Genomic DNA, 26,503 nt, shown 5'->3' with positions numbered 1-26,503 from the left:
ACTCGCATTCTGTCTCTGTCTCTCTCAAAAATAAAAATAAACATTAAAAAAATATTTAAAAAAAAAAAAAAAAAAGAAAGCTGGAAACAAAGTTAGGTAACTGTCAGGGGAGAGGTTGTAAAATTCAGAATTAGGATTTGTGGACTTCACTGTTGATCTCCAAATCATTCTCTGGGCCTGGAGCTCAGAGAGCATGTTGGGGAGTCCCTGCTCTTCCTCCCTGTTCTCCACTTCCTGGGCTTGTGGGGCTCACTCTTCCCCCCTGGTCAGGAGCCATTGCTGGGTCCATGTGTTTGTGCCTATGCCTTTTATGGGTAGTGTTTTTTCTGCCCTGGCTAAGAAATCATTGCCAACCCCAACGTCATGAAGATATTTACCTGTTTTAAAACTTTAAAACATGGATTAAAAAAAAAAAGATCTAGAGGTATTGTTGTATGTTTAGGCATATGATCCATCTCAAACTGATTTTCTTTTTTTAACTTTTAATTATAAGTAATCTCTATACCCATGTGGGGCTTGAATTCACAACCCTGAGATCGAGTCATATGCTCCACTGACTGAGCCAGCCAGGGCACCTTCAAACTGATTTTTGAGTGAAGTAAGGTTTCTCTGTTAAAATGTGAGGACGGTTTTGTCAAAAACCAAGTCCCTGCATATGTGAGGGTCTGTTTCTGGCCCCCCCCCATCTCTATTTCATTGCTCACTTTGTCTGTCCTTTTGCCAGTATATCCTGTCTTGATTAGTCTAGCTTTATTTATTTATTTTTTAAAGACATTTGAGTCGTTTCCAGTTTTTTTTTTTTTTTTTTTGCAATTATAGGCAATGTTGGTATGAATGTTTGTTTTTTTTTTTTAACGTTTATTTATTTTTGAGACAAAGAGAGACAGAGCATGAACGGGGGAGGGTCAGAGAGAGAGGGAGACACAGAATCTGAAACAGGCTCCAGGCTCTGAGTTGTCAGCACAGAGCCCGATGCGGGGCTCAAAGTCACGGACTGCGAGATTATGACCTGAGCCAAAGTCGGACGCTTAACTGACTGAGCCACCCAGGTGCCCCGATTAGTCTAGCTTTAAAGTAAGTCTTGGGGTACCTGAGTGGCTCGGTCGGTTAAGTGTCTGACTCTTGATTTCAGCTCAGGTCATGATCTCATAGTTTGTGGGATTGAGCCCTGTGCCAGGCTCTGTGCTGACAGCCTGGAGCCTGCTTAGGATTCTCTCTCTGCCCCTCTCCAGCTTGTTCTCTCTCTTTCAATAAATAAATAAACATTAAAAAAAATAAGTCTTGAAGTCGGGGCACCTGGGTGGCTTAGCTGGTTAAGCATCTGACCATTGTTTACAGCTCAGGTGATGACCTCACGGTTTGTGAGTCTGAGCCCCATGTCAGGCTCTGCGCTGATGGTGTGGAACCTGCTTGGGATTCTCTGTCTCCCTCCTCCCCCCCCCCCCCCACCGTCTCTCCCCCTCTCTAAATAAATAAGTAAATGTTAAAAAAAATAAGTCTTGAAGTCAACTAAATTAAGTCTTCCAACTTTGTTCTCCTTTTTCAAAATTGGTGTGGCCACACAAGGTGCTTTACGTCTCTCTCTATATTTTGGAGTAAAATGGGATAAATGTTGTCAATGCATACATGATTTGGGACTCAATGCATCTCTTCAAGGGGCAGGGTGTCAGAGAATTAAACATCTTCCTGGATGATCTAACATCTTCACTGGCAAAACAGGACCAACTAGGCCACACTCTAGAGACTCAGCACCAGAGATCAGGGAGGACTGTATGGGGTGAATTGTGTCCTTGCAAAAGGATACCTTGTAATCCTAACTCCTAGTGCCACAGAACATGATCTTATTTGGAGATAGAATCTTTATAGAGGTAATCAAGTGAAATGAAGTCATTAGGGTAGGTCCTAATCCGATATGAGTAGTGTCCTTATAAAATGGGGAAATTAGAACACACAGAGACGTACCCAGAGGGAAGATGATTTGAAGAGACTCAGGGAGAAGATGGCCATCCACAAGTCAAGGAATGCCCGATGCTACCAGAAGCTAGCAGAGAGGCCTGGACCAGATCTTTCTATAGAGACTTCAGAAATACACCTCGATTTCCAATTTCTGGCCATCAGAGCTGTGAGACAATACATTTCTGTTGTTCTCACTCATCTTGGCTGTGGTACTTTGCTGCAGCTGTCTAGGAACCGAATATAAGTACCCCAGAGTGGCTGAGGTGGGGTCTTCCAGTCAGCCAGGGGAGTTGAGCTCATCAGAGGGCTGCAAGTGTATTCAAGATGTCAACAGACATTAGAAAAAGATACAGACTTCGGAGCTAGGTACACCTAGATTTGAATCCCAGCTTTGTCAGTTTGTAACTGTGTCACTTTGGGCAAGCAACCCAACCTCCCTGAGTCCCATCTGTCAAATGGGAATAACAGTGGGTCTTGGCAGAAAGGTTTGTTGTGAGTGTTCCACGAAAGAACATTTGTCTGGCAATTAGCACAATGCTCAGTAAACTGTGGTTACTATTTTCCCTCTTGTGGGATGTGCTGTTCTCGATGAAAGGGGATTGTCTCATTCCAAATCTAATGAATTGGGTAATCTGTGAGTATCTACTAAAGGCAGAATATCAGTGAGAATCCAATGGGAAAAACCAGACACCAGAGGAGGGGAATGGCTTTGTAGGCAGTGGGAGAGCTACGGAAGAAGACAGGGGAGGGGGAAGCAAGCGCAGATTAGCAACAGTAGGAGGGCCTTGATCACCTCTGGGGTTGAAGCCACTGGGGGAGGAGCTGGGGTTTCTGGGATGCAGGAGGGACTGGAGTCACCAGGTAGTAGCTGGACCCACAGAAGGCCTGCCTGGTGGGAGGTGGAGACACAGGAAATGTGGCTGCTGCTGGAGATACTGCCTGAGGCAGATAGAAAGGGAGAATCATCCTGGCTTCTCCCTTCCTCCCACCCACCTGGTTCCTATCACTGCCTCCCACTGGCCAATCTGGCGGAAGCCAGTCGATCTGGCAGCTTGCTGGTGTTGGCCTGCCTGTGCTACAGAGCAAAGCAGAGTGAGGGCAAAGCATGGAGTTGAAGGCAGATAGGCCCAGGCTCAGCATAAGGGAGCGGGGGTCACGTTTCAACTCCATGAGCCGGATTCCCTTTCTAGAAAATGGGGATAACGGTAGTATGGTAGTCTCTCTGCATAGAATAGTTGAGTGCGTACAGTAAGATAACACGAGTTAACAGTTTAACCCAGTTCCTGGCACACAGTAGGAAGTACTCTATAAATGTGAAGAACGATCTAGTTAGCCATTTTCTGCTCAGAGGATGGAAGGAGGGAGGAGGACAGAGGCCTGGGTATAAATTCACGGCACAGGAACGGTCTTGGTGCTGGTGATATTTTTATCTCAGACACGTGCCCATCTGTCCCCTCTCCATTCTAAGCTGGTGACTCTGTCAGTCTCCTTTTAGAAACCCTGAGTCAGGGCTGACCGCACTGAGTTCAGGGGAATTGGGAGTTTGGTCTCCATGCTCCTTCAAAAGGATTTCAAATCCTCTTGACTTTTAGCTGGTGTCTCTGCCTCCCACTGGTGCCAAAGCCTCCTGGCTTCCCCCAGCCTGGGGCTGAGCCACCTCCAGTCTCTCTCTTTGTATAATTAAGAAGAAAAATAGAACAGCCGATGTTGCCAAACATGTATTTAACGTGACACCCTGGGTTCAGGGAGTGAAAAATGAAAATGTTAAGGTTTAGAGTAAAAGTCTCCATGCTCAGCTGTCTTCTGACCCTGGGATTTCTCCTCAGCCTGACTGCCTTTAATCCTCTGCCCTGGCTTGTAAAAACCTTTCAGGCTGAAGGCATGTATTTCCCAGAGAAGTGTTCCAGCCTAATCATGCAAAAATGCCCAGCATCCCAGGAATAGCCTGTCAAGTGTGATGTGGTTCCGTGAGGCCCCGGGGAGGGTGGGGACGTTGGGGGTGGTGGTGGTGATGAGTTCTTGCTTTCCTTCACCGAGCCCTTCCCCTACAACATCCAATCCATCAGAAAACCCAGTTGACTATATCTGAGCTCTCCCATCCAGCATCATCTCTCCCATTTTATCCAGACCACCACCATTGCTCGCTCAGAAGTTTGCAGTAACCTCCCTGGTGTCTCTGCTTCTACTTTTAATCCTCCTAAAGCCATTCTGTAACAGCAAACAGAAAAATCTTTCTAAAACAAGTCTGATTCTGTTCCTTGTCCAGTTGATTAGCTTTATTATTATTATTTTAATGTTTATTTATTTATTTTTTGAGAGAGAGAGACAGAAACCGAGCAGGGGAGGGGCAGAGAGAGAGAGAGAGAGAGAGAGGGAGATAGAATCCCAAGCAGGCTCTGCACTGTCAGCATAGAGCCCAATGTGGGGCTGGAACTCACAAACTGTGAGATCACGACCTGAGCCGAAACCAGGAGTTGGGTGCTCAACTGACTGAGCCACCCAGGCGCCCTTCATTATTATTATTTACTTATTTTGAGAGCAATAGAAAGCATGAATGGGGGAAGGGCAGAGAGAGAGGGAGAAAGAGAGAGAGAGAATCCCAAGCAAGCTCCACACTGTCAGCGCAGAGCTGATGCAGGGCTTGAACCCATGAAACAGGAGATCGTGACCTGAGCCAAAGTTGGATTCTTAACTGACTGAGCCACCCAGGTGCCCTCTTTTTTATTATTACTCAAATTTTTATTTTGAGTAATCTCTACACCCAACGTGGGACTCAAATTCACGACCTCAGGGTCAAGAGTCGCATGCTCCACCTTTGAAGCCAGCCAGGCGCCCTTGGTTGATTAGTTTCCTGTTGCTGCTGCAATAAGTTACCACAAATTTAGTGGCTTAAAATCATACCAATTTATTCTCTTACAGTTCTGGAGGCCAGAAGTCCAAAATGAATTATGAGAGGCTAAGATTAAGATGCTGGCAGGTCTGGTTCCTTCTGGAAGCTCTGAGGAGAAATGCATTTCTCTGCTTTTTCCAGCGTCTAGTGGAGGCCCATATTCCTTGGCTTGTGGCTCCTTCCTCCTTCTTCAAAGCACATTTATCCAATCTCTTCTGTTGCCACATCTACTGTTCTTTTTGACCCTCCTTTCTATCTCTGATAAGGACCCTTGTGTTTACATTCAGTCAATCTGGATAATCTGGGATAATCTCCCCATCTCCAGACCCTGGACTTGGTCAGGTCTGCAAAGCCTCTTCTGCCATATGCAGTAATATACTCACAGGTTCAAGGAATAAGAATGTGGACATCTTTGGAGGTTCATTGTTCAGGCTACCCCACAGTGCTTAAAGCCCTCCAATGGCTTTGCATCTGAGTTAGAATAAAACCCAAGCTCCTTACCTTTAATGGGAATGCCTTCTGTGATCTAACCCATTCCTATCTGTCCCGCCCTCCCCTTGGCTCAGTTGCATAGGAACCTACTTGCTTCTCACCGTTCTTTCCACAGGCCGACTCCGTTCTTGCCTCAGAGCCTCTGCATATGCTGTTCCGTCTGCCTGAACGCTCTTTCCCCAGATCTTCATATGGCTGGCTGGCTGTTTCTTCCTTTTCAGACTTCTCCAACGTCCACTTCTCAGAGAGGTCTTTCCCTGATTAATCTCTCTCACCCACTCCTCTCACCTCCCTTCAGTCCTTCACATCACTTGGGTTTACTTAATGTCACCGGGGTTTACTTACTGTTACTTTTTTTTTTTTTAATTATTAACTTATTTACTGTCTTTCTTCTCCATCAGAATGTGAGCAAATGAGAGAAAAACACTTGCTTGTTCACTGCTATATCCCCAGGGACTGGCAAACAGTAGATCCTCGATAAATGCTTGTTAAATGGATGAATGGATGGATGATGATCAGCACATCCAATTTAGTCTTTGGGCTTCCATGTCCAGGATTCAGGCTCAGGATGGAGGTAGGTCAGACAGGCAGGAGGGTGCGACATTTAACGAGTACCTCCAGTGTGCTATTCCTTCCTTCATGCAATTCAACATTTATTGAATACCTGCTGTATGCCGGACCTTGTGCAAATTATTTATTCATGCATTGTTTATTCAATTCAAAGAGCATTTATTGAATGCCTACTGAATGCTAGGCAATGTACATTTATCAAACATTTATTGTATACCAGCTGTCTCAAATCAGTGCCTAGGTACACAGTACTATTCAGTAAATACCTGAATCAATGAATGTCCTCAAGGAGCCCCCAGTCTTCCTGCTAAAATGGCCTGTAAATAAATAACTCTAACATACAAAGATAAGGCAGTAATGTGGGTGTGTTCAGACTGCAGAGGGGCCCCTTATCAACTTGTACTGGCAGGTACCTTTCTGAGTCTTATCTTCTTACCTGGGAACCAGCTCTTTGAAGGTCAGATAGACTCTCCTCTCATTCACTTGCATATCCATCCCCTGGGCACCCAGGAAGGACCTGGCCTGTAGCACACGCTCAGTCAGTGCCTGTTATCTGGTTACTGCTGCTTCCCCTATGGACAGTTGTTCATTCATACACCAGGCAAGAGGGCAATAGCTGGGTCCTCGCCCTGGTGCTGCTGGCCAGGAGCCGGGAGCCTCTGACAGGCTGCCCAACCTCCGTTTGGCTTGATTTTTCCAGCAATAAATGAGGGATTAAGTCCTCCTCCTTTGGTGCAACCCCTTGACTGGACTTCTATGTAATCTATTCTTGTAAAAATTGAGGCAATGCACAGAAATTGTTAAAGACTTGGGGCACCTGGGTGGCTCAGTTGGTGAAGCTTCTCACTCTTGATTTTGGCTCGGGTCATGATCTCATGGTTCGTGAGTTTAAGCCTCAAGTAGGCATCTGTGCTGACAGCGTGGAGCCTGCTTGATTCTCTCTCTCTCTCTCTCTCTCTCTCTCTCTCTCTCTCCCCCCCCCCCCCCTCTTTCCCTCTGGGTGTGTGCTGTCTCTCAAAATAAATAAATAAACATTAAAAAAATAAAAAGAAATTGTTGAGACTCAAATATTCACTGCAGTCATCAGGTTTGCCTGATCTGACACTTTCCTTCCTTCCTTCTTTCCCTTCTTTTTTAATTGTGGTAAAATACATACAACATAAAATTACCATTTTAACTATTTCATTTTATTTATTTATTTTTAAACGTTTATTTATTTATTTATTTTGAGAGAGAGAGAGTGTGTGCACGCAGGGGGAGGGACAGAGAGAGAGGGGGACAGAGGATCTGAAGTGGGCTCCACGCTGAGAGTGGCGAGCCCGAAACGGGGCTTGAACTCATGAACTGTGAGGTCATGACCTGAGCTGGAGTCCGACGCTCAACTGACTGAACCACCCCCTTTCCTTTAAGTTATCTCTACCCCCAACATGGGGCTCAATCTCATGACCCCGAGATCAAGAGTTGCGTGCTCCACTGACTGAGCCAGCCAGGTGCTCCCTTTTATTTTTAATTAATAAAAAAATTAGCTCATTTATTTGTTATCTTTTACTGGGGTCTTCTATTTAATGATCAGGTTGTTTAGAACATTTACAAAGATAACTTTAATGATATACCAATTATTTTGATAAGAAATGGCAAATACTGAGTTTGTCATAGTAAAACTGAGTCATTAAATTACTTTTTGGAGGTACTTACTGTCATGCAAAATAATGAAGACAGTGCCACTGTGGACCAGTTTAGTAATAAAGAATCATATTATGCAGTTCTAAACTTGAAAAATAGGAAATAAACATACATGTGGCTTAAAAATAATTATATATTTGGGGCACCTGGGTGGCTCAGTTGGTTAGGCGTCCGACTTCAGCTCAGGTCATGATCTCACAGTCTGTGAGTTCGAGCCCTGAGTCAGGGTCTGTGCTGACCGCTCAGAATCTGGAGCCTGCTTCAGATTCTGTGTCTCCCTCTCTCTCTGCCCCTCCCCCGCTCATGCTCTGTTTCTCTCTGTCTCAAAAATAAATAAAAACATTTTAAAAAATAATTATATATTATTATCACGATCAACTTAAGAAACAAAAATTCACCACTTTTATAGCAGCATTATTCACAATAGCCAAAAGGTAGAAACAACTCAAATGTCAATCAGCAGATGAATGGGAAAACAAAATGTGCTATATACATACTATGGATTATTATGTAGCCTTAAAAAGGAAGGAAATTCTTTTTTTTTTTTATGTTTATTTATTTATTTAGAGAGAACGAGCAGGGGAGGGGCAGAGAGAGAGAATCCCAAGCAGGCTCCATGCTGTCAGTGCAGAGTCTGACTTGGGGCTCAATCCCACGAACCATGAGATCATGACGTGAGCTGAAGTCAAGAGTTGGATGCTTAATGACTGAGCCAGCCAGGTGCCCCCAAAAAGGAGGAAATTCTAACACACACTACAATATGAATGAACACTGAAGACGTTACGTGAAATGAAATAGACCAGATACTAAAGGACAAATATGGTATTATTCCTCTTATAGGAAGTCCCTAGAGTAGACAAATTCATGGAGACAGAAAATAGAATAGTGGATGCCAGGCGCTGCCTGGAGAGGGAATTTTGGGGAGTTAGTTATTCAGTAGGTGTAGAGTTTCTGTTTGGGATTGTTATGGGCTGAAATTCCTAAAACTCATATGTTGAAACCCTGACCCCCAGCGTAATGGTGTTTGGAGGTGGAACCTTTGGGAGATGATTACGTTTACATTTTAGAGGTCAGGAGAGAGGGGCCCTCTTGATGGGATTAGTGCCCTTATAAGAGGAAGAGAGAGAAATCTCTCTCCACACACCCTCCAAGGAAAGGCATGTGAGCACACAGGGAAAAGGCGGCTGGCTACAAACCAAGAAGTGGGCTTTCACCCTTATGATTGGGATTAATGCCCTTATAAAAGAAACCATAGAGTGCCCCCTTCCGTCATGTGAGGTTACAGTGAGGAGACCATCTGTGAGGAAGATGGCCCCCATCGGACACCAAATCTGCTGGCAACTTGACCTTGACCTTCCCAGCCTCCAGAGCTGTGATAAAGAAATGACTGTTGTTTAAGCCACCCTGTGGATGCATTTTGTTAGAGTAGCCCAAGCTATCCAAGAGTGGGATGAAGGAAAGATTCTAGAGTTGGATGGTAGTGATGGTTGCACAACGTGAATGTGAATATACTTAATGCCACTGAACTGTACCCTTAAAAATTAGTTAAATGAAGGGGTGCCTGGCTGGCTCGGTGGGTGGAGCAGGCGACTCTTGATCTCGGGGTTGTGGGTTTGAGCCCCACGTTGGGTGTAGAGATTACTTAAAAATATAGTCTTTTGGGTGCCTTGGTGGCTCAGTTGACTGAGCAGCCGACTGAGGCTCAGGTCATGATTTCATGGTTTGTGAGTTCGAGCCCCATGTGGGGCTTTGCACTGACAGTGTTGAGCCTGCTTCGGGTTCTGTGACTCCCTCTCTCTGCCACCCCCGTGCTCATGTGCACATGCGCGCGCACTCTCTCTCTCAAAAATAAATAAGTGTTTTAAAAAAATTATGAGACTGACATGCTGCCCGTTGTGCTAAGAGGGCTGTAAACATTTTAAAAATTAAAAATAAATAAAAATAAAAATATAATCTTTAAAAAAATGACTTAGAGATGCAGAGGTGGCTCAGTTGGTTAAGCATCCAACCCTTGATCTCAGCTCAAGTCTTAATTTCAGGGTCTTGAGTTCAAGCCCTGCATTGAGCTCCAACCTGGGTGTGAAGCCTACTTAAAAAAAATTTTTTTTTTAATTAAAGATTTAAATGATAAACCCTGTGTGGTATTTGCTGCCATTAAAAAACCCTCCTCACTTCATCAGGGTATATACTAAAATTGGGACAATTCAGAGAAGATTAGCATGGTTCATGCATAAGGATGACACATGTAAACGTGTGAAGTGTTCCATATTGAAAATAACAACAACAGAGAGAGAGGTGGCTCAGTCGGTTAAGTGTCTGACTTCGGCTCAGGTGATGATCTCACAGTTCATGGGTTCAAACCCCCATGTTGGGCTCTGTGCTGACAGCTCAGAGCCTGGAGCCTACTTCAGATTCTGTGTCTCCCTCTCTCTCTGCCTCTCCCCGGCTCGTGCTCTGCCTCTCTCTCTCTCTCAAAAATAAATAAACATTAAAAAAAAATGACAACAATAAAAACACAGTAGCAACAACAAAACCCCCAACATCACCAGCATTTTCTCTGGAATTCTCCATGGCCTCATAACAATTTCCTCCTAACTCCCCAGAAGCAACTAGTAGCCTCAATTTTGGATTTATCTGTTATTATTCCACTGCTTTTTTTTTTTTTTTTTTTTAATTTTTTTTTAACGTTTATTTATTTTTGAGACAGAGAGAGACAGAGCATGAACAGGGGAGGGGCAGAGAGAGAGGGAGACACAGAATCCGAAACAGGCTCCAGGCTCTGAGCTGTCAGCACAGAGCCTGACGCGGGGCTCGAACTCACGGACAGTGAGATCATGACCTGAGCCGAAGTCGGATGCTTAACCGACCGAGCCACCCAGGCGCCCCTCCACTGCTTTTTTATACATGTTGTCTACACTGGCTTCTTTTTGAACCTTATATAAATAAACTTTACCTTGTACCTTCTTCTGCAACTTGCCTTTCAACTCAACATTGTTTGGCTAGTCTTCATGTGCACGTACGCAGCTATACGTCTCTTTCACTGCTGTATACTATTTGGTATTACATCACATACGTCACAGGCCTCCTCAGCTCTTCTCAGCCTGCCTTCTCAGACAATCTCCCTTGGTGACCTGTTCCATCCTGACCCTTACACGGTGACCGATTCTGTGTGGGCTCTGGCCAACTAGATTCCATCTCGGGCTTCTCCTTGTGGCAGACATGTGCAGCACTAAGGGGCGTCCGAGGTGCTTACACATGGGTAATCTCCAAGTGGGGGGGGGGGTTTACACCCCTTGGGGCAAACGTTGGACCAGGAGCCAGCAGATAATTCTCTTCCCTTCTTCCGACCCCCAGAACTGTCCAAGATGCTGTGGTAAATATGGCCACTCCTTGGTACCCTCATACGGACTCACCCTCTTTCCCTGTCTCACTGCCCCTTTTCCTCTCTCTTGCTTCCTCAGGACTGCATTCTCCGATAAAGGAGTACTACACTAACTTTTGGTGCAGACTGCTTTCTGAGGAACCCAAGGAAAACATTCTGCAATTTGTCCATTCTCCTGTTGATGAACATTTGGGTTGTTTCACTGTTTTTTTGAGACTGCATACAATGCGGCTAGGGCTAACTTCCTTGTTCATGCTTCCCAGTGCACTCGTGGCTGTTTCTCTAGAATGTTCCTAGAGTTGGAATTGCTGGATCATAGGTTGTACACTCTTTCAGCTTTACCACACATTGCCCAATTAATTTCCAAAGTGCCGACTTCTATTTCCAGTTTATTTCACCCCTGTCCCTTGCCATCGGCTCACTACATTGGGATCATCCAGGCTTTCTTTCAGTTCCTTTAGTACATGGACTCCCCCATCATAAGGCCTCTACATCTGCTATTTTTTCTGCTGAGAACACTTCCCCTACCCTCAGCCTAGCCAAGACCTCTTCTTTCCATGGGGCTCAGCTCTATGCTGACAAAAGCTCCTTGACTTCCTCCTCAACCCAAGACCAGGTCAACCCCATCCTCTCCATGCCCACATTCTATATGTCAGAGCCTCCTATACCTCCTTGTCATGATACACTTAGTTGCAATGTTCCATCTGTCTGTGCAATTATTGGAACAAAGTCTGTCAACTCTGCTAAGTTTCACTAGCCTGAAAGTCATAGCCACAATGTTTGTTTGAGCTCATTGCCTTATCTCCAGCAACCAACATTGTGCCTGGCGCACAGTAGGACGTTGGTATTCTTATTATTCTAGTAGCTCTTCCATGTTCTCACTGATATTTGAATCCAGAATGTAAATTTTCCAGCATGTCTTCATATATCTACTGTAGGCCAATATCATGACAATGTAAACACAATCTCTTTCCTTGAGGAGCTCACAGATCGAAGTCAATAAACATTAATTGAGCCTGCTAGACCCTGACATATTTGAGTGCTTAGCAATGGTTTAATTGACTTAGACATCACCTCTCATCTGAGTATTACTATAATGAATAATGATGATTACTGTTTATTGAGCACTTACTATATACCAGACACTCTACTAAATGCTTTACATTACCATCTTATCCTATCTTCACATCCTACCAGGGAGGTGCTATTATTACCTCCATTTTACAGATGAGAAAACTGAGCCTTACTTAGGAAAGCAAAGTCACTTGTACCAGATTACACAGCTAGTAAATGATGCACACAGGATTTCTCAGCTTGAGTGCCAACATCCTATCGTGATGCTAAATTTCTCCTGCCTCAATTATTCCGCTTTCAGTTAGATTCCAGAGACTGAGTGCTTAATCACAATGGTAAACTAGCGATCATTATGGGGCACTTACCAAGTGCTAATCACTTTGCATCCATCCATTCATTTATTCAACAAATATTTATTGAGAATCTCATGGGTTCAGTTCTATTTGACAGGTGTGGGGGTACAGAGGTGGACAGAAAAGATTAAAATTGCCGCTTTGTGGAGTTGACATCCTAGTGGGAGGAGAAAAACAACAAATAAATAAAAGATCTGATAGATGGTGATCAGTGCTAGAGAAAATGAAAGCAGAAAAGGGAACGAGGTCGTGTGATGACTGGGGTTTCTGTGGTTTCATTTCATTCTCCCAAACATCTATTATTTTCCCATTGTAGAAATGATAATGAGATTAAGAGGGGTGAAGTCACTTACCTACAGGCACACAACTTACAGGCTAAGAAGTCAGGACCTTTGAAGGACTGAGGATTCTACTCTTTGCTGTGCCTCTATTGAGTGCCTAGGATTGTGGTGTTAACAAAAGGAGCATCAAACTTTCTTCTAAGAGTTTATTATCGGTGGTGGGTAAGTTGACCCAGGTGAGTGGAGGACTCACAAAACTCTGCTGAAGCGTCCTTGCCACGCCCAGGGCAGACATTAAGCATGATCGCCTGTGGGAGATGCAGGGGCTGAAGTCAAGGCTCAGGCAGATGAATGGATTCCAGAGATCAGGAGCAGAGGTCTAAGGCCCGCTAGGTCATTCTGGGGCTGCTGTTGACCCAGAGGCACTACCAGCCCCAGCCCTGCCCCCACAGCAGGCTCTGTGCCACTGTCCCTTCCGCCCAGGGTCTCCAGACTCCAGGCCATCAAGCCGGGACACCAAGTGGCTAGTGACCAGTGATAAAACCCCTGCATCGCCCTGGGGAAGCCATGCTCACATGCAAAGAGCGGCTTCCCCTCTCCCCACCCAGCATCAGCAACTCCAGGGGCCTCTCAGACCAGGGGGTTCGCAGGCCTCAGCTGCCTGCGATGACAGCTGGTTCCCTGCCCCCTGTCCCCCCTCCCCTCACCCCTTGGCCCCGTGACTCAATTTCTGCCCAGGAGATCTCATGAGATGGCCAGGCAGTCTGGGATGGAGTGGAGGAGAGCCTGGGCTTTGGAGCTAGAAAGGGGTAGAGCACCACCTCCCCAGGCACACCACCTTGTCTGTTGCACTTTCAGAGAACCTCTTAGAACTTTGCATCTTCAAAGAGGTACAGTTTAAGATTTAGTGAAGCTGAAAATAGAGATTTTATGAACTAAGCCCTAGGGACTGAGGATAAGTAGTGAACTAAGACCAAGGTCAGTCTCCTCAGAGTCTTCCATCTATGTATCTGTCTATCTATGTATCTACCTACCTATCTTAACATTTATTATTTTTGAGAGAGAGAGAGAGAGAGAGAGAGAGAGAGAGAGAGAGAGAGAGAGAGAGACAAGAGCATGAGCAGGGGAGGGGCAGAGAAAGGAGACACAGAATACAAAGCAGGCTCCAGGCTCTGAGCTGTCAGCACAGAGCCAGCCCCATGCGGGCTTGAACTCACCAACCAACTTTGAGATCATAGATCATGACCTGAGCCAAAGTTGGAAGCTTAACCGACTGAGCCACCCAGGGGCCCCGGGACATTTCCTTTAAAAGAGAGAGCCAGACAATAGACTGTTCACACATGAGTATTTTATTATAATTATGACAAGTATTCTGAATGGAAAGAGCTTTGTGCTAGGGTAAGCTGGGCAAACTTACCTGCTCTCAATTTGCAAGGGGTGGTCTCAGAGAGTCCTCTCTTTGGGTTGGGGTAAGAGCCAACTGTCCATTCCATTTCAGAGCATCCTGGCCTCACCAGGGTGAAAGGCCTGCCCTGTGCCATGAATAGGTGCTATGGGGTGAAGAGCAGGCTTTCCTACAAAGGCTGCTCTGTGTAGGAATCTAGGAGGCACTCAATAAGTAATTGGTGAATTAATGAAGTGCATTTCAAGGCGAGTTAAAAAGCCACTGACTCCATTTGCAAAGGATGTTGTAATATGGCTAACCAGGACAAGAGAAAAATCTCAGTACTGTTACTCCTAGATTTCTGGAAGGGTGAGAAATTTGGGGACTAAGGGAGGCACAGTAGGGGTGCTGGACTTCCATTAGACGGGTACTTTTTTTTTCTTTTTTTTTAAGTAGGCTCCACACCCAACATAGGGCTTGAACTCACCACCCCAAGACCAAGAGTTGCATGCTCTACTGACTGAGCCAGCCCAGGTACGCTTAGATATGTACTCTCAGAGCAGGTGTTGGCACTGTGCTAGGCAGGAGATACGTCCATGCATGAGGCAGACAGGGGCCCTACAGCCCCAGGGTTCCCAGTGTGCTGAAAGCATAGGCAACACTAAGAAAATGTGATAAGTATTATGAGGGGGACAGGAAAGAGAAGATATCAAAGCTGGTTCCAAGAGGGTAAGTAAGAGCTATGGAGAGGACGGCTGGCAGGAGAGACAACTCCTGGTGCACAGATCAGCAAATGCAAAGGTCTGGAGGAGAGAAAGCAGATCTATTCAAAGAACCCAAAACAGTTGAGTGCGATCAGACTTTGAAGGCTTGTTGGGGAGAGAAGGTTGACTTCACTTTAATGAAGACACACACCATGACCACCCTGTTACAGAACACTGGTTCATTCAATCCTCCTGTAGCTCTTATACGTTTGATATTATGACCCCCATTTTACAGATGGGATGACTGAGGCTCAGTTTGGGCACCTTGTGTGAGGTCATATAGCTCACTGGATTTGGGAATTTAGAATGTTCCTTTATGTAAATGCTTTTGTTCTAGCAGTGCCTTTTTACCCGAGGTAATGCGTGTAAAAGGTTTTTTCTGTAACAGACCCATGTCCACATGAGGCTTTTTAGTCCTCTTGCAGGGCTTCTGGCTCCATCCAGTTCAGCCTGCAGCATTCAGGGAGCCCAGGAAGGGGCAGTAATGAAAGCCAAAAGGCCCAATGGCCTCTCTTAAAATTCCCCTGTGTCTATTCTGGTTCCCTCTCTGGGGGCACCTCCAGATATTATCTTCTGCTAAATAGAGAGTTTGATTCTCAGAAGTTCCAAGACGTGGGAGGTTTAAAAAAAAAAAAAATTGGCAAAATCAACAACTACAAAAACCCCTGCAGCAGCCTGAGCACAAAGAGTTTGAATTTTGAACAAAGGGCAGGGTGAGACCCGAAAGTAAATGCTGACACATCCTCTCTCCAGCTGTGAACTGGGGGGTCTGAGGGCTGCTGCAAAGGTCATCGGTCTCTACATCTTTGGGGCAGGAAATGCAATTCAATCCTCTCAGTGACTGATTGCTCTGCAAGATTAATGGAATTGGCTCCAACACTGGTCGCTGTTCTGACAGCACAAAAAGTGAATCAGACTTCTCCCTTCCCCTCTCGTCCCACTAAGCAAGGTCAGCTGATTCCCAATTTTAAAAGTTCAAAACTTTTCTCCAGGAAATTTGTCCCAGGGTGTTCCTTTGTGGGGCGAAACTCTACCTGCTGGGCTGAGATCCAAAATGGACACTTGAAGTTCCGGGGAATCTTTATAGGCTTTTCAACCGCCCCTACTTCATCTTTCAAAATAAAATTGATGTTAAGGGCAAGATCGTCCCTGAAAGGGTTAACTGCCAGCCGGGCTGTCAGGCCCTCAGGGATTGGCAACCAACGACAATTTAGCATGATGAAGTAATGCTTGGAGTTTGATTTCCATTGGTTAATACACTTGTCCATCAATCCAAAGATGCAAGTTTTGAAAGTATCTTTGAACTTTTAGGACTCGCCTCCTGGAGTTAACCCCTTAATTAACTCACCTGTTATTTCCAAGTTTCCTTCAGATCCTCGCTCAGGGAGATGTAGAACTCTCGCAAAGTCTTCCCCAAATGCCCAAAGCCAGACGCTCAGGCTGTATGTAAGCTGCCCTGATACTTCAATCTACACGGGACTGGTGGGGGGAAAAAAAAGAAAAAAGAGAAAAGGTCTTTGGGAACTCCACTCACTTGAACAGAAAAAGTACAGTATGCTGTTCCCCAAAGTATTTTTTAAATTGCAAAAGCAATACAAAATATGACAAAAATCCAGGATTTGGCAAAGTAGGAGGTGGATACGCAAGTCCTTGTTATATTTGGTATATTTATCTTCTATGCCTTTTTGTTTAAAATGTTTGATAAATTTACAAGGGCAAATAATATATGAGATAGTCCCTATATCACTCCCTCAAAGTTTTCTCCCCCCTTGGAAGCGATCAAACGTAATGGCTTGTTGCTCCATTCAAGCTCTTTCTTCTTCTTTTTTAACTTAAATGGGATCATAGCATATATGATATCCTGACTTTTTTATTTCTTAACCAATCTTGAACTGTTTCTGAATCACGACATTCAGATTTACTTCATCCTTAGCTAATATTTTAGAATGATGCAGTTCTCCAGACAATATATGGAAAGATCTCCAGATCATATTAAATGCAAAAGGAAAGAGGACAATGGGTAATATTTACGTGACATAATAATAATAATAATAATAACAACAGAAAAAGTATATAGAAGTGTGTAAATGCATAAACTATTTCTGCTAGGATACCCAAGAGACATGTTAACAAGTTTTCTGGGGATGGGAGTATGGACAGGAGAAACTGGGTAGATGGGTGGGGATGGGGGAGAAAGACTTAAAGCCATTTAAAAAAATTATTTTATTTTTAAGTAATCTCTACACCCAACGTGGGGCTCGAATTCATAACCCTGAGATCAAGAGTCACATGCTCCACCCGCCAGAGCCAGCCAGGTACCCTTAGACTTGAAGCAATTTTAAAACAGTTGTTATTAGAAATTTTTTTTGAATGTTTATTTTTGAGAGAAAGAGAAAGAAACAGGGGGAGACACAGAATCTGAAGCAGGCTCCAGGCTCTGAGCTGTCAGCACAGAGCCCAATGTGGGGCTCGAACCCACGATCTGCAAGATCCTGACCTGAGCTGAAGTCAGATGCTTAACTGAATGAGCCACCCAGGTGCCCCCAAACAATTTTTAGATTGTGGAATATTTCATAAGTACAATCACATTTGTAAAATTTTAAAGAATACACTCAGGTGTTCACCATCCATATTAAGAAAAAGGAAATCACCAGCACTTCTCCCTGTTCAGAGTTGAGTCTCTTCCTGCATTTTGTGTTAATCACTCATTTGCTTTTTTTTTTTTTCAACGTTTTTAATTTATTTTTGGGACAGAGAGAGACAGAGCATGAATGGGGGAGGGGCAGAGAGAGAGGGAGACACAGAATCGGAAACAGGCTCCAGGCTCCGAGCCATCAGCCCAGAGCCTGACGCGGGGCTCGAGCTCACAGACCGCGAGATCGTGACCTGGCTGAAGTCGGACGCTTAACCGACTGCGCCACCCAGGCGCCCCTCATTTGCTTTTATTTATGCCTTACTGCTTATGTATATATGCCTAAACAATATTTATTTGGCTTAGATTTGCCAGATTTTGAACTTTATTGTCTTAAAAGATGAACAAAATGAAACTCCTGGGGCACCTGGGGGGCTCAGTCCAACTCTTGATTTCAGCTCGGGTCATGATCTCATGGTTTGTGGGACTGAGCCCCATGTCGGGCTCTGCCCTGACAGTGTGGAACCTGCTTGGGATTTTCTCTCTCCTTTTCCCTCAAAATAAATAAATAAACTAAAAAAATAAAATAAAATAAAATGAAAGTCCTGCCTGAGTAGGTATTATGGATACTACAACACAGAAAGTGAAATTGAATCTGTAAGATCTCAAATCAGGCAACTCTAATGCATACATGTGGTAAAAATGAAACGCTGTACCAAAGAATACATTTTCTGCTCTTTTCCAGGTTCTCCCCCCATTTTTTGATTATATTTATTTCCAAAGAAAATCCTGTATATACGAAAGAATAAATGTAGATATAGATTTGTTCCCTTTGGTTGACCTAGTGGTCAGCACAATTTGGTATTCCATATCTCATTGTTTCATGTTTAGGATGTCATGAAATCCTCCCACATCAGTATATGTAGAACTACTTTGTTCTTCTTAATGTTTTGATAACATTTCATTGCACAGAAAAATGGTCCAAGGATTATTTAATCCACTCCCTTAGATCATATTCAGTCTTTTTTTTTTTTAATTTTTTTTTCAACGTTTTTAATTTATTTTTGGGACAGAGAGAGACAGAGCATGAACGGGGGAGGGGCAGAGACAGAGGGAGACACAGAAGCGGAAACAGGCTCCAGGCTCTGAGCCATCAGCCCAGAGCCTGACGCGGGGCTCGAACTCACGGACCGCGAGATCGTGACCTGGCTGAAGTCGGGCGCTTAACCGACTGCGCCACCCAGGCGCCCCAGTCTTTTTCTTTTTAAAAATTTTTAATGTTTATTTTTGAGAGAGAGAGAACGCAAGAGCGAGAGCGCAGTGGGGGAGGGACAGAGAGAGACACACACACAGAATCCCAAGCAGGCTCCAGGCTCTGAGCTGCCAGCACAGAGCCCAACGTGGGGCTCGAACTCAGGAGCTGTGAGATCATGACCTAAGCTGAAGTCGGAAGCTTAACCAACTGAGCCACCCAGGCGCTCCTTATCCAGTCCTTTTCTGTTGCAAACAGGGTTACAATGGATTGCATCTTTGTGTTCCTGTCTATCAGCATGATACATATCAGGAAGTGGTTACCCATTTCTAAGGCTTCCTGCCCCATCACCAATTATCTGTCCTTGAGAAGTTTATTTGTCAGATCTGGGCAGGTGGGACAATCTTCTACCCAACTGGCATCCCCAGGCAGGCACGCAGAGTGACTGGTTGAAGGGCTAACACTCCAAACATTCACATTGTACCAGATGGCCCCTTTTAGGAAACCTTTGCAGACATCCCTTGTCCTCTTCCCCCACCAAATCATTCCAATAGTTCATTTTCTCAGGGTCCCTTTGTTCATTCCACAAATATTTCCAGAAGGTTGATTATGGAGACCCAGTGCCAAATCAGAGTGTGAGGCAGCTTGGTAGGTGAGTTAAGACAAATTCTGGAAAACACTAAGATTGCACAGTCCAATAATGGTAGACACAGCTACATACATACAGCTATTTATATTTTAATTAAAATTAAAAAATAATTTAACATTCACTTCCTCAATCTCACTACCTACATTTCAAGTGCTCAGTAGCCACATGTGGCTAGAGGCTGCTGTATTGGACAGCGCAGACATAGAATATTTCCATGATCATGTCCTAGGGGACAGCCCTGCAGAGAGGTATAGTAAATGGTAAAGGCTGTGAGCTCCGGATTCCTATAAGCCCTGGATGCAAATCTTGTCTCTGTTATTTTACAGCTGTAAAATTTGGGCAAGTAACCATAAAGGTGGCAAATTCTAGACTCTCCCTCATTAGGGTTTAGATGAGGATTCAAAGAAATAGCAACTGTGAGTACCTTTGCTTAAAGACATAGTAAGCATTCAAACATCAGGAGTTCTTATAAAATCATGTATGAGTGTGAAAACAGCTTCAGTTTCTAACAGTTTGAAAATCTAAATTCTGGGGATTCCTAACTCCCTTTGGAGCTGTCTGTCCACTCCCTGTGCAGCCTGGAGTATGTCTACAATCAGAGCTGGTTCTTCTGTATCCCCTCTGTCTTGAAGCACAGAGCTGCTCAATCAACCTTTGATGAATGAAGAAATGAATGAATGAGGCCAACACAGCCAGGATTTGACTGGGCCCTTTGTAAGAATGAGAAGGAGGGTCCGGGAAGTCATTATTACTAAGTTTCAAATACAACTGGCCTGCTCTTTTTTTCCTGCAAGAAAAAGTACTTCTCTTGGAGAAGCACCTTAATCTTCCCTTCCCTCTCTCACCTACCTCCGGCTCCTCTGGGACAATTAGCCAACACCAGGAGCTCAAGGGTCTTGGCCCTTCCCCCTTTGGCCCAAAATAACCTCCTCCCCCACTTTGAGCAAATGCCTGGAATTCTTTCAAGGGGAGGACAAAGCCTTTCATCTGCCAATTACTGATAAAGGGAAAATGCAAATATCGCTGGGGAAGGTGATCCATCAAGGACCCAACATTTATTGAGTGACCACTTAGGACCAGGCGGTAGGGTAGGCTTTCTGGGGGAGTCCAAGGGGAACAAACCCAGGCTGGCCCATTCTTCTTTCTGGTCTGTAGTTTCCTTATGGTTTGTAAAGGGAAGGGATTAAATTAGGTGACTACTCAACCCCTTTCCATTCTGACAGGCGAGGACCTCCCCTTTGGGGTGATATATGGACTTAACTGTTTTTGCAGTGAGGTGCCTGCCATCGGATCTTTTCCTGACACCAGCCTTTGGGGACACCATGAGGCCACATGGGGAGAGAGAGAAGGGTCTATGGGAGGAAAGGAGAATCAGGATCAAGCATTCTATTTCACTTTTACCTTATTGCACTTAACTTCCTTTTCTTGACCCTCCAGCCCAGACACCCTCCTTTGAACATGTTCATTTCATTATGTGGGAGCAAGGAAGGTGGTCAATATCCAAAAAACCATGAGATGGCGGAACCAGGCTCTGGTTTGAGCCCCGCCAACTACATTTACAAGCTTGTGAGCTTGGGTGAGTGGTTTTGCCTTTCTGAGACTCAGTTTTTCTTTGTAATGTGAGGAATAACCAGACTATTACCCTTCAAGGGGTCTTGTGTGAAAGAGAAGCAGATAAATTGGTTCCTGGTTCTTGACAGGGGCTGAAGGCTAACCCCTTCTCACTCACACTGAGCTAACCTGGGCGATTTCAGTCTGGAAACAAATTTTGATATTTGCCATCTAGTGGACTGGGATTAAAACAAACTTCAAAGAGCAGTTTTTGGGGGTGGGTAGAAAAGAATATAGAAAGCTAGGACAGGAAACTTTAAGGTGAGTGAGGGGGAAGCTATCTCTTAGGGTGACCAATCCAGGGCTGATAGTTCACATCCGATCTCTGATGGGGAAGCCACTTCCTCTCCACACCTCTCTGTCTGAATGGAGTGTTGACTGGGGACCATATGGGGGCAGAGGAAATCATCCAGATTGATAATTTCTCTGAGCCTCAGTTTTTCAAAACTACTTGCTCCAACTATCCTACAGGGGCTAATGGCAGAAATAAAAAATATGGGAAGTTTTGTTTTTTTGTTTTTTTTTTTGTCAAAGCCTGCTATGAGCATCTGTAATGTTCCTTTATTGTAGCTCTGGTGCCATGTGGTTATCTCCTCCTGATCGTTACCCCAAAGATCAGGCCTAGTTGGGCTAGAGGAATGTTTAGGGCCAGCTTTTCTCATCATCAAAGTCTAACTGACTATTACTGTTCATAATGGAATTACAGGACAGCACATTTAGGATTACAGTTTTGGGGGTGGCCATGGCCAACCAGGTATATTGACAGAAAGCAGGAGAGTGCCAGTACCTCTGCCAAGAATCCCTACAGGATTAATCGAGGGGCTCCCCAAGTTCCCCACGCCCCATCCCAGAGCTTTCCCCCGACTTTTCTCTTATAATCGGCCAATGAGGGCTTACCCTTCGCCTGCTTGCCAGCTGCGTTAGGAGGCGCCAGATCCGATTCTCTCGGTATTTCACTCCTGAGCATCTATTTCCTTCTCTTGGCGAGCGCAGGGACCTTTAAAAACTGTCCAACTTGTGTTCCAGGGCTCGTCGCCTAGTAAAGGACTCCACAGACGCGGGCAGGATGAATGAATGAAATGCAACGTCTTCCGGTCAACTCGGGTCTGAAAAGGCTCTGGTCTGGCTGTTATTTCCTGTACCTGCGTGTGTGGGTCCGTATCTTTGAGTCCGGGAGTTTAAAAGTTATGCAGTCCGTACAGGTATGGAGCTGCGCTAATTTCTTCCTGAGCCCCCAAATGCCTCCTCCACATGGCAGGTCCGCATATGGGGGTCTGGAGAGGATCGTCACCCCCGGCACCACCACCCCCCCCCAAAAAAAAACAAGACATGCAGCAGAAAAAACAATTATATATACAAAGCTCTTTGAATTTGGGTCGGCCACGTAGGTAATGGGGTGGGGTGGATGAAGGAAGAGGAAGAGGGGTGGCCCGTGGGGGCCGTGGGCAATGGGGGCAGGAATTGAGGTGGGGGGTCGTTTTGGGGGGTGCCAGGCCTCGGGGGCTTTCTAGCCAGCAAGCTCGGCTTGCATTTCCGCGCCTCCCGCTGAGGCCAGCCGTGCAAATCTGCACCTCCCTCCCCACCCCCTCCTCCTTCCCTCCCTCCCTGCCCCGCCATCTCCGGGATGCGCCCGCCGCCTGCAACTCAGCCCTCCAAAAGTCAGCTCTGCACACAACTCCCGGGCGGCGGCGGCGCCTGCGTGCAAGGCGCACTCGTGACCCAACAACAAAACAGCGATGCCAGGGCGCTAACGGCGCCCGGTGCCTCCCGGGCGCCCTCCCCGCCCCTCACCTCCTCGGGCAGCCGCCCCCGCCCCCCCCATCCCGGGCCGACTGCCCCCTCCACTAGCCCGGCCGCGGGCTCAGAGCGCGATCGGCAACAATGTTTACGTTCCGGGGATTATGACGTCGACGCCTCCCCCCCCACAACTGCTGAAAATGGTTTCCTAGGACTTTGCAAACGGATCTGCTTAAGTGTTGGTGCAAAACTTTGTAGATCTCGGCTCTGGCTTGCTTTATTTATTTATTTTTTGGTTTGTTTTCTTTGGTCTTCCCTCCTTCCCCCCTCCGCCAAAATGCAGGGGGCAGGAGTGTTGACAATTAATTGGTGAACTCTCCTAAAAAAATGGAGGCAGAGAAAGACTCTGGAAGAAGATTGGTGTGTAGCTTTTTTTTTTTTTTTCCAAATCTGTATCTGGTAATGATAGATCTATTTTTTTTTGTTGTTGTTGTTTCTTGCTGCCTTTTCTTTCCTTTTCTGTATTTTGCAAGAGGACCGGAAAAAAATATAATAAATTGCATGCAAAAGGAAGCAAGCAGCTTACTCCTCCAGTCCCTTGTGAGGCTCAGAGTCTCAGACACTTAAGTGGGGAGGTGGTAGAGGGGAAAGGCGTGGAGAGGGACTGAGCGGGCTCGGGGTTCGCCCGGAATCTGGGGGGCTGCAGGGCCCGGCGCTGGGCGGTCGAGGGAGGAGGCAGGGGATGCGGGGAGTGGTGGGGGAGTCTCCTTAGGAAGTGAGTGTGCGCGCGCGCTTGTGGGGAGATGAGGCAGCTGCTGGTGCGTTTTGGGGTCTACGATGGGAGCTTTGTGGCGGGCCGTCTGCCTCTCCCCCTCCCAAGCCCCGACCTCCCCCTCCACCTCTTCTTCTAGCATTGGCGGGCGGTCGGCGGGGGTGGCTGGGGTCTCAGCCCTTCCATTTCAGCTTTCCAGCTTCCCGAGTAGCTCGGGGGCGGCTCCAGTCTTAGAAATGCCGCCGGCCCCCGGTTCCGGCTTCCCGGCTCTGTCGCCGCGGCCGCCCGGGCTGCTGTTAGCGCCGAGCGGGGCGCTGCGGCGGCTCCTCCCGGGGCCTACAAATGCCCCGCCAGCCCGTGCGCGGAGCCCCCTTCGCGGGTTACATAACCAGGCTCCCGGCCGAGTGGGCAAAACTCAACACCTATCGGGGGTGGGGGAGGCCAAGGGAGAGCCCCCCAGATGTCCTTTCCATGGCCTCCAAAGATGCAGGAGGGGAGTGCCCTGTACAGGGCACAGCCGGTCCCCGGGGGTGCGGGCCCCTCTCGTTATCCCGGTTTTCAGCATCTTTGGCATTTGCGCAAAGTTGCTCGGGTCGCAATGGTGGGGTGCGGGGGGCGCGCGACTCCTGCACCTGCTTGAGCTGGGCCTAGGGTAAGAGACGACCCCCAGTCCCCCCAATAATGCCTCGGGCTCTCTGGTTTGGGTCCCTGCAGCGCCCGATTGACCGCCAGAGATACGACGAGAACGAGGACTTGTCGGACGTGGAGGAGATCGTCAGCGTCCGCGGCTTCAGCCTGGAGGAGAAGCTGCGCAGTCAGCTGTACCAGGGGGACTTCGTGCACGCCATGGAGGGCAAAGGTGAGGCGCCCCCTCCTCGGGCCGCGCTCCGCGCCGCGGGCCGAGCGCACGTGGGGAGGGAGCTGCCGGTGGCTGGGTTCGTATTTCGCGCCCGCGTCCCCCATTCCAGGGGATCCGGTGACGAAACGAGGCCGAGCACTGGGGGGGTGGGGTGGGGTGGCGAAGGAGGAGGGCAGGCGGGAACGGGAGCCGGGCGTGGGCCTAGACCCGGCCCGCGCCCACAGTGGGCCCCAGGGTGGGCAGAGCCAGGGGACTGGTGGTCAGAGGGACCTGGGGACTGACGGGTGGGCCGAGGGAGGGCGGGTGCGCGGCATTCTACCCCTCCCAGAGCCAGCTCAGCTCCTTGTAGCTGCGTGAGGTGCGGCTGCCTGTCTGGGAGAGGGGCTGGGTGTCCCAGGGACATTGTGATGAGAGTCCCCCTAGGCCCGAAGCCTCCCAAACCCCGTCCTATTTCGGGCCGTGCCGGTTAGGAGCTGGTGCTGGGGATGCTCTGGTTGCTGAATGATGCCTCCTCAGCCCCTGGGATCTGCAGAACCCCATAACCTTCTGGTCTCTGCCAGATTTGAGCAGAGGCTGGGTCAGTTCAGAGCTGTTGTCTGGAACCCCCAGTTATGCTTGAGGCCTCTGGCCCTTCAGCCTTGACAGTTTGAAGTGGGGACTGGGGGTAAGAGAGTTCTACCCCCTCAGGCTTCAGGCTGAGATCCCTGACCACCGGAGTTTGAAGTGAAAACTTGAGGTAGCCCTCTGGGGAACCAAGTCTCTTCTCAGACTAAGACTTCGAGAGTTCTGTCCCTTGTAGGCCCTGCCAGTCTAGAGGAGAAGTTGGGGAAGCCTCTGGGGTTTTGGGGTGCCACCCCTAGATCTTCACGGCCTGAGTTTCTCCCTGGCTCTAGTATTAGAAAGGTGTCTGTGGTGTCCCGCCAAGGTTGGGGTGATGCTTTAGCTTGGTCTGAGACTTCCAGAGGCCCTGTGTGGCCTCTGGCTCTGCCTGTGGGGTTGGGGCTTTGGAGATACCCCTGCCTACCTAGGTATTTCCCTATGCTCTCTGGGGTTTCTAAGTTTGGTTTTTTCCTCTCAGATACTCAAGTTTCCTTTATAATACACCATTTCCATTTTGTTGCCCCCCCCCCCCCCCCAATCCACCTTGGAAAACCCTTCCATCCCTCAGTGAGCTGATAACAGGGGAAAGGCCTCCCCCTCCAGGTTCTGGTTGAGTGGCTGGGGCTGTAGGTTAGCCCTCAGATGAGACAGTCCTGGCTTTGCATTTTTGAAGTTTCTCCTTTGTGCCCACTGCTTCCTGGGGTTCAGTGGTAGGGGGTAGTTGTTGGGGGAGGGAAGAAGAACTTTCTTCCAGCCTGCCAAGTCTTAAGAGCATTGCATATGCAGGCAGACAGTCTGGGGGGGGGGGGCGGGGGGGTGGAGAACTAGTCTCAACTACATTTAAATTTCCTTAGCACAAATGGGATTTTAATTCCTCTCGTTTCCTTCTCATTTTGAGTTTGGTGAATCCTATGAGAAAACGACATGCAAACTCTTCCTAGTTATTTGTGAGGAATTCTCAGCCCCAAATCTGAGTGTTTTCTCAAGCTCTTTTGAGGAAGTTGAAGCTGGGGGGGGGTGTGTTGGAGCTGGGTTTTGGGTGTGGGCGTGTAGGGGGTGGATTCCAGCTAGGGAGAGTCCTTAAATCTGCTGTCCAGGCTCTTTTCAAAGGAGAGGGTCCTTGCGTTTTGGTAGTTAATTCAGATCTGGCCCCAAAATTCGAGGGAGGAGCTGAGAAACAGAAGGAGCCCTTAGCCTGGATTCAAAGTAGAAGCTTCTTAAACTTCTCTGCCTTTAAATCCTTAGGAATCCCCATTCACTGTGAGCCCCTGGGGATCTGAGCTGCTAAGGTCAGGGCTTTCCCCAGCTCTCGTTTTGTTCTCTCCCTCTGCTCTGAGCAGGGTTGCCTTGGCCTCCTCCCCCACCAAGCTGCCCTGGTGAACCGTTTGCCTGGGGCAGGGGCTTCAGTGGCCTGTGATCTCTCTTCTGACTGGCCAGGGAGGGCTTGTGCCCTTGTGGAGTGCCTTGGTTCACCTGAGGCTTTGGGGATGTGATGGTTTATCTCCGCTTCCCTCAACTCCCTATTTAGGGATAGGGAAGGTTGGGTCAGATCCCCTGGTTTT

General features: G+C 47.1%; 1 protein-coding gene, 1 long non-coding RNA gene and 1 other non-coding gene across 8 annotated transcripts in view; 2 read left to right on the top strand and 1 right to left on the bottom strand.

Moving 5' to 3' along the window:
- The window catches only part of KDM2B (lysine demethylase 2B), a 154,901-nt gene that overhangs the window by 4,716 nt on the left and 123,682 nt on the right, over positions 1 to 26,503 (top strand). Inside the window, exons 2-3 of one of the 6 annotated variants that reach the window (XM_058691304.1) lie at positions 22,000 to 22,175; positions 24,197 to 24,341. In XM_058691304.1, the coding sequence (XP_058547287.1) occupies positions 22,044 to 22,175; positions 24,197 to 24,341 (277 nt within the window). In that variant the 5' untranslated portion in view covers positions 22,000 to 22,043. Of the gene's footprint in view, positions 1 to 21,999; positions 22,176 to 22,591; positions 23,131 to 23,438; positions 23,529 to 23,703; positions 23,887 to 24,196; positions 24,342 to 26,503 lie in introns of those variants that run through there. The other 5 variants (XM_058691302.1, XM_058691305.1, XM_058691306.1 and 2 more) reach the window with 5 other exon arrangements.
- LOC131490707 (U6 spliceosomal RNA) lies at positions 9,753 to 9,864 on the top strand. Its single transcript, XR_009251207.1, has one exon. It is a non-coding gene; the product is annotated as a U6 spliceosomal RNA (small nuclear RNA).
- On the bottom strand, positions 10,483 to 22,006 carry LOC131489382 (uncharacterized). Its single transcript, XR_009250521.1, has 3 exons — positions 21,871 to 22,006; positions 16,178 to 16,308; positions 10,483 to 13,984 (listed from the first exon to the last, which is right to left on the bottom strand). It is a non-coding gene; the product is annotated as an uncharacterized LOC131489382 (long non-coding RNA).

This window comes from Neofelis nebulosa, chromosome 11 (assembly GCF_028018385.1).
Source record: "Neofelis nebulosa isolate mNeoNeb1 chromosome 11, mNeoNeb1.pri, whole genome shotgun sequence".
Lineage (NCBI taxonomy): Eukaryota > Metazoa > Chordata > Mammalia > Carnivora > Felidae > Neofelis > Neofelis nebulosa.
This window is presented reverse-complemented; position numbering and strand designations above follow the sequence as displayed.